At 39.2% G+C, this 13,153-nt stretch overlaps 1 protein-coding gene across 3 annotated transcripts in view; it reads right to left on the reverse strand.

Moving 5' to 3' along the window:
* LOC121320984 (neural cell adhesion molecule 2-like) overlaps positions 1-13,153 on the reverse strand; it is a 289,130-nt gene that overhangs the window by 47,437 nt on the left and 228,540 nt on the right. For all 3 annotated transcript variants that reach the window (XM_041259855.1, XM_041259854.1, XM_041259856.1), the window contains exons 9-11: positions 4,102-4,252; positions 2,113-2,300; positions 615-711 (exon numbers count right to left, since the gene is read on the reverse strand). In XM_041259855.1, the coding sequence (XP_041115789.1) occupies positions 615-711; positions 2,113-2,300; positions 4,102-4,252 (436 nt within the window). The remainder of the gene's footprint in view (positions 1-614; positions 712-2,112; positions 2,301-4,101; positions 4,253-13,153) is intronic.

A 13,153-nucleotide genomic window follows, 5' to 3' on the forward strand; every position in this document is an offset into this window, starting at 1 on the left:
TCCTTAGATCTCGCCAGCTGATCTTGCATTGTTCCACACTCTCCCTGCTTGGCCTGGGAAACTGTCTTTACACCATGTAGTGGTGAATTCTGAAGTTGAAAAACAAAATTTCAAATCTCCAAGGTAGGTTTTCACTTTTGTGGCTTTTAAGTTTGTTATGGTCCTTGGTACACTGAAAAAATCAAATGCTCCTCAGAAGCTTATGTGATACTGAACCATATGCATTGGCTAAATCCAGGAATGTCACATGGAGCTCCTTTTTCTCCTTTTTAGCTGTTTGAATTTGCTGCCAGATCACACTGATGTGCTCCGTTCATTCTGGGAAACCTCTAATACCAGCTTTCTGCACTTAAGTGTCAATGAAGTAGTTCTTAAATAGGTAAACTGACAATCTCTGAGCAACAATGCTGTAGAAAATCTTGCCTTCGACGTTTAACAGGGAAATAGGACAAAACTGACCGATACTTGTAGAATCTTTTTCTTTGGGTAAAAAGCCCCCACCTGCTCGGCGCCATGTTCAATACATAAGTTCCCACACATGTTTCTAAAAGCACTTGGAAATGTTTGAATTGGCTGTGTGTTACTATACTATAGCTTTAATGAAAGACACTCACCAGCCTGTGCCAGAATATACTCCTGGGATCTCCTCCCTATGGTGTTTCCAGCTGTGCAGTCGTAGTGGCCAAAATCCTTATCGGACATTGGAGTGATCTGCAGGTAGAAAATGGAAAAGGACACCGCTATATACACATCGCTCTCAAGATCTTCATTGCAGCCTTTCACTTATATTCACACAGCTGAAAAGGAAGATGGCCTATTGATCTTTTAACTCCATATGCTCTAGACGCTCACTCTCATCACAGGATGGCTGGTTACTTACAATTCCCAAGAGCACTCAACTATAAAGCCGCTAAACTATGGAATGAACTACCTAGATCTGTATTGCAATCACAAATTCTTGCTGTTTTTACATCTTAAAATGATATAATGTTATGTAGAGTGACTATATATACTGTATATAGTTATATATATAGTTTTATTCTTTGTATTTTATTGTTCACTTGTATTGCGTGTTGCTACCTTTTAATATTTATCAATGTTTTATCTATGCGAAGCACTTTGGGGCGATGTTCGTGAAAGGCGCTATATACATATTGAAGATTTATTGATTGAGATATTGTAGCTTACAGAAAGTTTCTTATTAATGTTCTAATGGAAAATTAATGTAATAGAAGTAAAATGCAGTGCAATAAAGCATAGAGGAATTAAAAAAAAAAAGATCCAAAGTATAATTTTTGGAGCCATGTGAGGAATAAGATATTTTATGTTTGAGCTTTTTCTATTCTGTGTGTCTATGGATTAGCTCTCCTGACTGTTTCTACAACATGGTGCCCTGTCTAAACATTAACTGTAATAATTACTTGAATCACCTGTTATTACCAAGCTCAGATATTTAGGAGAGAGTCTACCGACCTGTAGATCACAGGACTTAGTGTAACAATTACACACACACACCACAACTATTAATCTGAAAAACTGCTCTTACAAGTATATTGTCTTCAGTCACTGCGTGTATAATTGTATCATGTTAAACTTTCTATCTATGTATCTATTTTAAAATACATACAGTGCTCCCCATTTATAAGACAGCCCATTCTACTGCAGAACAGGTTATGAGGGGGTACGGTCATGGCTCCCATTTGCACCATAATGCCATAACCCTAACACAAGTATGCTCATTATAAGGCAGAAGAAAAACAGCACTCTCAATTAACTGTGGCTCCTGACTACAGCGTTATAAAGGGGGAGCACTGTATATGGGTTTATTTTTTTTATTTTTTATTTTTTTTTAAGTTATCGCAACGCACTGTTTTAAACGCCATAAAGTTCACAAACTGTTTTAAAATTCCAAGAAAATGTGTGACCAAAGGGGATATACAGCATTTTAAATAAAAGTATTTTTCCTAATTTGTCATGTAAATTTGGCAGTGTCTCAAAAAACAAAGGTTATCCGCACTATATAGTTAATGTGCACAGTTTAACTTGTGGAGAGCAGTGGTTGTCCCCACCATATTGTTCATGTGCTCAGTTAACTCATGGAGTGCAGCTGACCTCTAGGAGGGCTCGACCCTCTGTGCTGTATATCCTGATATTGCCCAAGCTCTCAGTCCTCAGGACCTGCTTGTTCCGTCTCCACTCAATGAAGGCCAAGGGGTTGGCGATGACATCACAGCTGACATTGATAGGGTTCCCCTCCCAAGAATAATATATTGTTTGATTGGACTGAAACTTTGGTGCATCTGAAAAAAAATTAAATAAAGATATGAGGGAAAACAAATAAAGCTTAATTTTTCAATTGTTCAACCCCTGATTTTCTCCCTAATTTAAAATGTCTAATTATGTTCCCTGACTGCAGAAATTCCCCACACAGCTCAGGAAAACTGAGGGTTCAGTGATTGTTCTCTGATCCCACAACCAAGCCAATTCCCTCTTTTACACTCTGGAACTGCTTGAGCTCACCAGGAGCCTGGCCATTAGAGCGTGCTCTTGTGCAATGATGAGAAACAGCCCCTGCCACTTCTGCTGGAAGGGGGGGGGGGAGTCAACACAATGCTCTCTCTGGAATCCTCAGCGAAGAACGGTGAGTTCATACTGCCAAGATGTGAAACTACACTCCCCTGACAGTATGACTCAGCCTGCACAACATGTGGCTCTGCTTTAACTAGATAAGCCACTCATGGACAGATACAAACTTCTCTTTGAATGTATTTTTGTAAAATATGAAATATTCCCGATAGCATTTAGGGACCAAAATCTTTAAAACAAGGACTCTTTGTGTGTGTGTTTTTTGTCATCTTAATTCTGTTTTCTTTTCTTTTCTTTGTGCAGGAGGTGGATTTCTAAATCAAGTGCTGTACAGCATGTCTCAGCTTGGCAGAGACACAGACAGGAATCCATTGTTCAGAATCTAAACAGTATTTTACCTACATGTGAAAACCTCCACAGGCCACTTTAAAGGCTAGCTCACTATTAAATGCAATATTTCTATCCATATAGTGAGTTACCATAAATCTCTAATGACATGCAATTCCAGAAATCTTCTTAAATACCAAACTCCTTGCAAAAACTATCAAAAAGGAACTGATGAGTTGTCAAACTGAAATAGGCTGATTGAAATCATTCCCAGCTCAGAACAGCATTCATACGGGTCATTACAAGGCAGGCGGGATTTCATTATACAGTGATAAGTTGATGTTGGTAATAATTAGGTTGTTACATTTGATCTGGAGACAGGGTCTTTATTGCATTTATGTCTTTTTTAATGGTTGCTTGCAGGATTGCATTTAAAAGATTGATGCCTGGTTCTTTGTCACATTTGCAGGCTTCTGGTTTGAAACATAGCTGCATAACTAAACAAATGAGTTTCATTAGAGCAGTCATGATCAATTCTACAAACCCTTGCAGTTCACAGCAAGAGCTTTTTATGCATTCATAAAGTCAATGCATTGTAGAGTAAACATGGCATTCCATTGCAAGTGGATTCCAGAACATTAACACAACTTAAAACTGCATTAGCTGACGGCATGCCAGGTTATCTCATACTGGTTAACTGCTCCTGTAGATACAATTATGAATATACCACTTTTGAATTATCTGGCAAACCTATTGGATGTGCCATCATTTACTTGTAGCTTTATTTGCACTATACAGTACATGCAGCACACTAACCTATGTTTTGACTTTGAAGCCAGTTATAAACATGCATATGACTAGTGAGATGTCATGTATTGTCAGGAGAGGTTTTTTTTTGTTTTGTGCCAGGAAGTCTTGGCTTCAAATGCCTTCAGAGCAACTGTCTCCTTTACCTTCTGCCCCCCCAGATGGAAAGAAATCAGCCTGATGCAAATGTTGCAGTATACATGCAGAAACCTTGCTGCAAACTTAACTCATAAGTCATTTTAATCATGCAAGCAATCTATCTGGCAACTTCTTATGGCAAACCTGATGCCACATTGCATGAGCAGCTTCTGATAAAGCTTGGGTAGCTTCCAACTGCAGATCTGAATAGAGCCTTTGCAGCACACAGAAGGATGTACCTACATTCAATCTCCAGGTACATGCCCTTCTGGTGCCCGCCGATCCTGCTCGCTGCCTCGCAGTTGAACCAGCCTGAGTCGGACAGCTCAACTCCCGTGATGGTCAACGCTGACGTGCCAATCCGTCCTCGCACCTGTATCCGGCCATCCAGGCTCTAGGAAGAGAGCAGCATGCAGTTCAGTGACACTGGATACTACTTTACTAAAAATAATCTGTTGAGAGGTGTAGAAGCTGATACCAGCTCAAGTCTCTGTACAGGGTTCCCTTTTGTGACTCAATTATTATTATTATTATTATTATTATTATTATTATTATTATTATTATTATTATTATTATTATATAATATAATAATAATAATAATAATAATAATAATAATAATAATAATTATTATTATTATTATTATTATTATTATTATTATTTTTAAAGTTTAAAAGTACAGTAAAGTCAGTTAGAAAATAAGATGAAATTCAAATAAGGGAAAAATAAAGAGAGCACGTAGTAAGTACACAACATGGATAAGAACGGCTTCAAACAAGAGCAATTACAGAAAACTTGTATCAGAGTACAAGATACAGCAGTGGAGAATGAGCGTGGGGTGCAGCCAATTCTCAGGTGGTAGAGGAGCGGAGGGGGTGAGAGGGGGTGTAGGGAGAAATGATAGTCTTGAGATAGGAGGGAGCAGAAAGGTCAAGGCAGCGATAGGCAAGTACAAGATAAGGAGCCAGCGGAGGGAGCGGAGCAGCAGTGTAGCATGGGAGAAATGAGGAAGGGAAAAGATGAGGCGGGCAGCAGAGTTGTAAATGAGCTGGAGCGGATGGATAGGATATGGTCATGCTCTGTCAATCAGGGTAGGAGAATTGTTGGAAAATAATGATAACCTGACAGCTTCTTAGTACAGGGATATGTTGATCATCTAGCAAATCCATCAAAAATGTGTCTTAGTGGAAAGGGACTCTACAGCAACCCAGGTAAAAGCTTTTGGGGTATCCAACATTTACATGGTTTTGTCAAAGTAAATGTGATGAAACCCTTTCAACTTAGTATTTAACTTGTATTATTTCAGCAGATTTACCTGTTTCCACACAGAAATGGTTCTGTACAAAAGCAATGTCTGTTAAAACAGTGTTAGTTTTGGAACATTAACAGTTTGTTTTTGTTTAACAGTACATCAGTACAAACCTATCCCAGTGGTGAATGCTTTGTGAATATGAGACTTGGTGAGGTGAAACCATGTGCATCATTGCAGTTTAAAATGAGAGGAAATGTTGTGATTTTGAATAGAACACATTGGTGGTTATTGGTAATTATATTGAGTCACCACCAGATGGAACACTGGAGTTATTTAAATGTTTCCATCGTTTTGTAATGGCCCATTGTTTCTGTAGCTGGATGGATACAAGTGTTCACTGTCTCAATACAAGTACATGCATAAGCTGCTAAGTTTCACTGGGTATGGCAAGCATTAGAGCTTTATATTATTAGCCTTAATCTGGTGCACTGTTCTTACTCACTTGTCTGATGACAGTAATTTACACAGCTACAGCATATACACATATATTAAATTACAAAAATAGGATAGCTAATCAACTGTTTTTAATGATAATTTATCGCTGCTGTTCAATAAAATGTATGGTCCTTCGGTGGCGGCCTAGCTTGTCAGTTACATAAGTAGTATTGCATATTATTGATTCATCCGGTACTCAATGCTCTCAGAGTACTGTATCTAAACTCTGAATAGCATATCATATATAGACAGTATATTTCAGTTGTCACGATGAGGGACTGAATATCAATTTTGTAATCTGATTTTAAGGTTAGTATTAGGTTAGAATTGCACTACTATGTCATTGTAGATACAAATTGTCTTTATCCTAAATTGGTACTTCTTATCTCATAGTGTATTTTCAGGGAATATTGATGTCAGATAGCACCTACGAAATTACCCTTCACAAGATTTGCAATATCACCTGATGCTACAAGGTGAAAATGCAGGTGACATGTAATAAACAGAGTTCCAAAGATAGACAGATGTAATACGTGTAAGAGTAAACTGCAGTGTCTTGGTTTCAAGGCTGATGGATATGGAGCACAAACACACACAGAAAACACTCCTGTAACACTAAACATTCAAAGATTGAAATGGACAGAAGTCAATAGCAATACACCTCCATCCAATAAGTCTGCAATGCAGCAAAAACCTTCACATTTTGAAGCATTTTTTGACCGTTTACATTTTGTAAACAAACTCCTTTGCTGGAAATGATTGATGTTCTTTCAATCACATGTACTGGCTCAGATTGAGTGCGGGCATGGAGAGGCAGCACTGTGATCCTGTGATCTTTTAAATAGGCTGCCACAGCTCAGAGACCGACACACTTTCACTAATGCTTTCCTGACAAAGGATCGTTGAAAAGGTTATGCTCAACTAAATTGAGCTTGCTTTAAATGCATACCATTTTTGGTAAGCAATCTTTACTTATAATTAAATGGTCTTAAACTCAAAGAAATTGCAGTTAGACATCCATTAAATTAAAAATGAAGAAGATATTTGGGTAGATATGGTATATATATAATATATATACGATATATAATATATTATATGGTAATAATATATAATATGATATATTTATTTATTGGATTAAAAAAAAATGGGAAATGGGATTTTGCCAGTGCCATTTTCTAACCGGAGCTATGACAATATCACTCCATGTTGAAGTCTGTACACAGCCATCTTCTTGAATTCTAGACACTAGGATATTCACATTTAAAAACCAGACTGAACACAATAAGTATTTATTATTCTCATATTGAAAACCAGACTGAATACAGTAAGTATTTATTAGTCTCAGATTGAAAGTGTTCCTTTTCTTTCTTGCTCAGATACTTTACTAACATATGTTTCATTTGTGGAATAGAAAACAGTAGTTTCTCCAAATCTCAGACCTCATTTATCTGTATGGTGTTCACAAAAGCAGTTGTAGCAGATTTGACAAACAGGAGCTACTGAAATGGAAAACACATATATTTGTATAAAATCAACATTAAATTATACACAAATGCACCCCAGAAGGTCTGCAAGAGGCTAGGTTTAGCAACATGGTTAACGATTTAGGAAAATAAACGGATATGAGAATGAAGAGTACTTTACAAAGGACTAGCACAAAATTTGTGGATAGCAAAGGAACTCCAGGTTTGTGTCTGTGGCTGGATCAATGTTTGAAGATTCATCAAGAGATAATTAAATGATTGAGGGTGTATTGAGGCCTGGCATTGATCAGTACTTTTTACAAAGTCAGTCAAGTCAGTCAAATGAAATCCAGCAACAATAAGCAAACCACAGTATGCAGGATATCAGCACCCCTGTGGTGAACCTGATGATCCTTTTGAACATGGTCATATGAACCAGCGTAAGAGAGAAAAGGACCTCAATGGGCACAAACGTATAGTTAAATGGCCAACAGCTTCTAAGAAAACAGTGTGGGACTCAGTAAACATGGATTTCTGTTTTGCGTTGGAAAGGTTAGGTGGAACAGTAAAAAAAAAAGCTAGATAAATTTGGGGATACCATCTAAGCATATGGAAGCAAGAGGTCGGAGCTGAAAAAAGAAAGAAAAAAGTACAAACTATTCCTATAAATTCTAGGCGACAGCAGGATATTGAGCGCTTAGTTAGAGAAAGGAGGCAGCTGAGGAAGCAATGGAGGAGCAGAACAAAGTCAGAAGGAGGCACACAATCTATTGCAAAGGGTCATAAAAGATAAGCTTGCAACATTACGCAGAGTTGAGCAACTATAGAGAAGCTGCAAAAAGAAGGAGCATGCAAAAAGTTATAATTTGCAAATAAGTTATTCACCAGTTATGGCACACTAAAAGCAACTAAGTCTGAGCTGTAAAGATAGCTCGAGGAAACGCACACAGATTAATCCACCAGAAAACCAATTGGAGTACTGCGCATGTAAGTGGAAAGTTATAGCGAGCTGTGAAAAAGGCAAGGGTGTCATCATCTCCTGGGCCTAATGAAGTTCCATACAGAGTGTACAAGAGTGCCCCTGATGTTCTATGAACCCTATGGAAATTGATGAAAGTAGCATGGGAAAATCAGGTTGTACCAAGAAAAAAAAAAGTTTCTACGAGTATCGGTCAGTTTCGTCTTGTTAAACGTGGAAGGCAAGATTTTCTCAAGCATTGCTGCTCAGATATTGTCAGCTTACCTATTGAAGAACTGCTTAATTGACACCTCAGTACAGAAAGCCAGTATTCCAAGTTACCCAGGATGCTTAGAGCACATCAGTGTGATCTGACAGCAAATTCAAACAGCTGAATAGGAGAGGAATGAACGCCATGTGCCATTTCTGAATTTGGCTAATGCATGCGGTTCAGTACCACATAAATTACTTTTTGCAGCATTTGATTTTTTTAAGTGTACCCAGGACAGTAACAAACTTAATGAAAGCCTACTTCAGAGGTTTGCAATTTTGTTTTTCAACTTCAGAATTCACCACTACATGGCAATGTCTAGAAATAGTAATAATGACAGGATGCACCACTTATCCACTGGCTTTTACCATGGGAATGGAAGTAATTGTTAGGGTGTCAAAATGGGTAGTGGGAGGAGAATGCTTGGCTTCTGGAATGCCACCAATTAGCGCATACATGGATGACATGACAATTATGACTACAACAGTAGCCTCACTAATCGGTTATTGGGCAAACTAATCAATAACATTACATGGGCATGAATGCAATTCAAGCCCACTAAGTCAAGGAGCATCTCTATAATTAGTAGTATAAGTAGTGGATAAGAGGTTCTGCATTAAAGGTGACGCAACACCAACAGTCTAAGAAGGCTGTGAAAAATACTGGGAGAGGATATGATGGGGACCTAAAGGACACAGTTCACGTGGGAGAAGTGAGACAAAAAGCAGTGCAAGGGTTGAAGAGCATAGATAGCAGCACTGGGAAAACTTAAAATTTGGTGCTTTCAGTTTGGTCTACTGCCAAGACTTTTGTGTATGAGGTTTCCTTAACAACAGTAGAGAAGCTGGAAGAGTTAATCAATTCATACGTCAGGAAATGGTTAGGAGTTCCACTCTGCCTTAACAGAGATAAGAGATACTGCAGCTGCCAGTCTCAGATCTAACTGAGGAGTTTAAGTGTGCTAAGGTTTGATTGGAAATTACATTGGTAGAGTCACACAATGAATGTGTGAGGGAGGCAGTACCTGTCTTGAAAACTGGAAGAAAGTAGGTGGCAAAGGAATCTATGGAAGATGCAAAGGCATCAGTGATATCATGGGAGAGGAGGCCTTGGGAGAGGAGAGGCCTTGGTCCTCCTACATGACACAAAGCAGCCCCAGCTCAATGGAGGAAGCTGGTTGTCAACGAGATGCAAAAGCAGGAGGAGAGGATGAGGTGCAGGAAGAATTGAAGAGATGGGAGAAAGTGGAACAACACAAGATTGGCTGGTGAGATTTATGGACAATGGAACAGAGCAGGATCGGTTTTCTTATCGGGTCAACATATGATGTTCTCCCATCACCACAGAAACTTAACCTATGGGTAGGAGAGGATCTGTGGTGTCCTTTGTGCTCACTGCCAGCTATAATAATACACATTTTGACAGGACGTCAGGTAGGCCTTAGCCAAGGACAGTTTACTTGGCATCATGACCAGGTGCTGTGATGTTTGGCCTTTGCAATGGAAGACAAGTGTAGCATGACCAACAGGTTGCCCCCAATTCCAGCACTATATGACACATGAAGAACAACATTCCTCCATCCAGGGAAGCAACTACCAAGAAAATATATTAAAATCAAAAATCGTCTAGGACAACTGGAAGCTGCCAGAAACTGGGAAATGCTGGCAGATGTTGGACGACTTATTTTCCAACCAGAGCTTGCCATCACTAACCTTCGACCTGATATTGTCTTGTGGTCGGGATCAGCACGCCTTGCTAATCTGGTAACATTGCCATGTGAGGATGCTGTGGATGAGGCGTATGAAAGTAAGAAACTGCAGCACACTCAACTAGCTGTTGAAGCAGAACAGTGAGGATGGAGAGTCCAGGTTTACCCAGTGGAGGTGGGTTGTCTAGGATTTGTGACACACTCCATAACCCAGTTTCTCGGAGACATCGAATTCAGTGGTCAAGAGTTGCGAATCATAGTGAAGAAGTTATCTGAAGCAGCAGAGAGGAGCAGCAACTGGCTCTGGTTGAGATGAAAAGATTATGGTTGGGACCTCAAGCACAGTAGAAAGAAAGCAATGTCGATGCAAAGGAAGATAAATAAGCTGAGCTTAGCTGAGTGAGGGACGGAAGGGGTTGATGCTGGGGAGCCAGAATTATTGTTGAGCCCTCTTAAGGTGTTGTGGGCCAGTCAACAAAACATCAAGGATGGAAGGTGCCCACCTGAAGACCCCAGAGAAGTACTCTACTTAGCTCAGTCCAGACGGTTGTCATGCTGATGCGTTAGGGAGGCCGCACTGTGGTTTATCCCTGGAGCCAGCATTGCAGCGTTTGTGTGTGCTGATGCACCAGGGAGGCAAAATAGGCTGATCTCTGGAGCCAGCATTAAACTTCAGCCATCAACACACCAGAACCTCGGTAGTATGTTCTCGTTGATTCCTATAGATGTATTTAGTGGACCTTCCATTGCTGTTTTACAATAAAAGAAGCAATGTTATAGTCTGGCGATACAGAATCAACCGCAAATAGAACCTGAGGTTTATAGTCGGACTTCAAAATTATGAATGAGAGTACATTACCCTTAGTATATAAAAAAAAAATTTATCAGATTATCAGATACTACGATTCTAGTCCCTATTATCACCGACGAATTATTAATAATATAATTAATTATTTATTTATTATACTAGGAAATATTATGTTTATTAATTATACAATAATCTCCACCCTCTGGTGTCGGTGTTATAATAATAATAATAATAATAATAATAATAATAATAGGGTTTGTGGCAAGGTGGGAGCCACAGCACATGCAGTACATTCAATAAATCCAACACAATTTTTTTTAACTGAAGCAAGATTTTTTTTTTTTTTCATGATTGACTAGTACTTTTGAGTTGTCAGTTTTGTCAAATGAATGCCAGAAAGAAAAAAATGGAATGTTGTGCCATAATAGAACTCAGCCTGTCTACTGGAAGCAGCCTGGGAGGTAACAGGTTATTAGGAGATTGCTGTCTCCTTCACAGATGTATTTCAGGAATGTGAGATAGTGGCCTGACCACTTTAACTTGAAACCACAGAGCTGGTGCGGTAGTATTGAACCATAAGCCACAGACACTGCATCTAATTGAATGGGTTTACAGTTCCTTTGGAGCTGGCTCAATTTGAAAGAAAGCCAGGCTTTGTATTAATAAAAGACCGAACAATTATTAATAATTTATCATGTGTTTCTTGTGCAAACCCTCTTGTTCCCCTATATTAGCAGGACCACCCACATATAAATTTGAATACTCCCGTGCAAATCAATGGTGGCTCAGCTGTGCTCATATTCTGTTGGACATTGTAATATAGCTTGTTATTATTATTATTATTTTTCTGTATTGAAAATCAAGGCTTGTGATACATTTAATTATACAGTAACCCTTACTAACCATATCAGACAACAAGGCTCTGAGATGAACTGTTATTATCCTACACAGTACAGATTTTGAAATCTTCATTGTAGCTGTGGTTCAGATTTAAACAAATGAATATGCTCCATCACAAAAAGCAATACATTATTCAGGCATCAATATACAGGACAATTTATTCATGCAAGCAGTGATTATAGTATAAGCACAACAGGACTTGTTGCCTTGTTCCCTTGCAGCCATGCAGTGAAAGGCTCAGTGAAAGGTTCAGTGAATGCCAGGTTGATCGTGTCTGTCTGTCACACTCTATAGGGTGAGCACCATAACAGCCTTCATTGTTCAATCTTCATCACACTTTTATTATGCACCCCGAGTCTCCTATACAGGTTTCGAATTGCATTGGGCTCTAATCTGAGGAAACCAACATTTGTTTTCCAGGTTTTCATTTAGAATATGTATAACCTTTCAGATACCGTGCGATTATTATTATGATTATTATGATCACTATGTAACACAATTTTTGTTCCTGGGTAGTAAGTGTTATTTACAGTATAATTGTAAATCTCAAAAAACTACTCACTTCTAAATCTTTTGTAGTCATTTTTGTATTACTTTAGTATAAATACATGTTAACATGTCTTCCCAGCGACAGCGAGTGGAAGCGACAGCGAGTGAGAGAAGTACAGCGTGGAAAAGTACAGAGCAGTTTCGAAGCAGAAAGGAGAAATTGCATCTTGAATTGCTTTAATCAGAAAACGGAGGACATTGGGGAAACACAGCAGCAGCTCAAAGTCAAACAGCCGCGTGTGTTTTTCTGATAACAAACAAGCTGAAACTCGGAGCAGCTGATTCAAATTCAGCGTCGTTTTGAGACACGGGCGATGGGAGGAGCCGACAGCACAGCAGAACAACGCAGTTAAACGAGGCAGTCTTCCCAGCGACAGCGAGTGGAAGCGACAGCGAGTGGGAGAAGTACAGGCATGGAAAAGTACAGAGCAGTTTCGAAGCAGTTTGAAAGCAGGTTGACAGTTGCAGAAGAAACTAAACTTAAAAAAAAAACCTCAACATGGTCTTCAAGCCTGTAATCTGTGACACCTGCTTGATGTGGGAAATCCGAGAAAACCCAGCGGAGCTAAACCAAGTGTGCGTAAAGTGCCGCACGATCCAGGATTTGCATAAACTAGTAAGTATGCTAGAAATGGAGCTGGAGGAAGTGAGACAGCAACAGGATCTTGAGGAACTGGCACACCCACAATTCATGGAAGTCTGCATCACCCCTAACAGACTGAAAGCCACCAGGGAGATAGAAGGTCAGAACAGCTGGGTTCAGGTAGGCAGAAGCAGGGAAAAAAAGAAACTTCGTCAAACACAACCACCAGAAATCAAAACAACCAACAGATTTGAGTCACTTCAGAATTTTGATGAGCAGAACCAACAACAAGAGAATGAAAGGAACAACAT

The sequence above is a fragment of the Polyodon spathula genome, chromosome 9 (genome assembly GCF_017654505.1).
Source record: "Polyodon spathula isolate WHYD16114869_AA chromosome 9, ASM1765450v1, whole genome shotgun sequence".
Lineage (NCBI taxonomy): Eukaryota > Metazoa > Chordata > Actinopteri > Acipenseriformes > Polyodontidae > Polyodon > Polyodon spathula.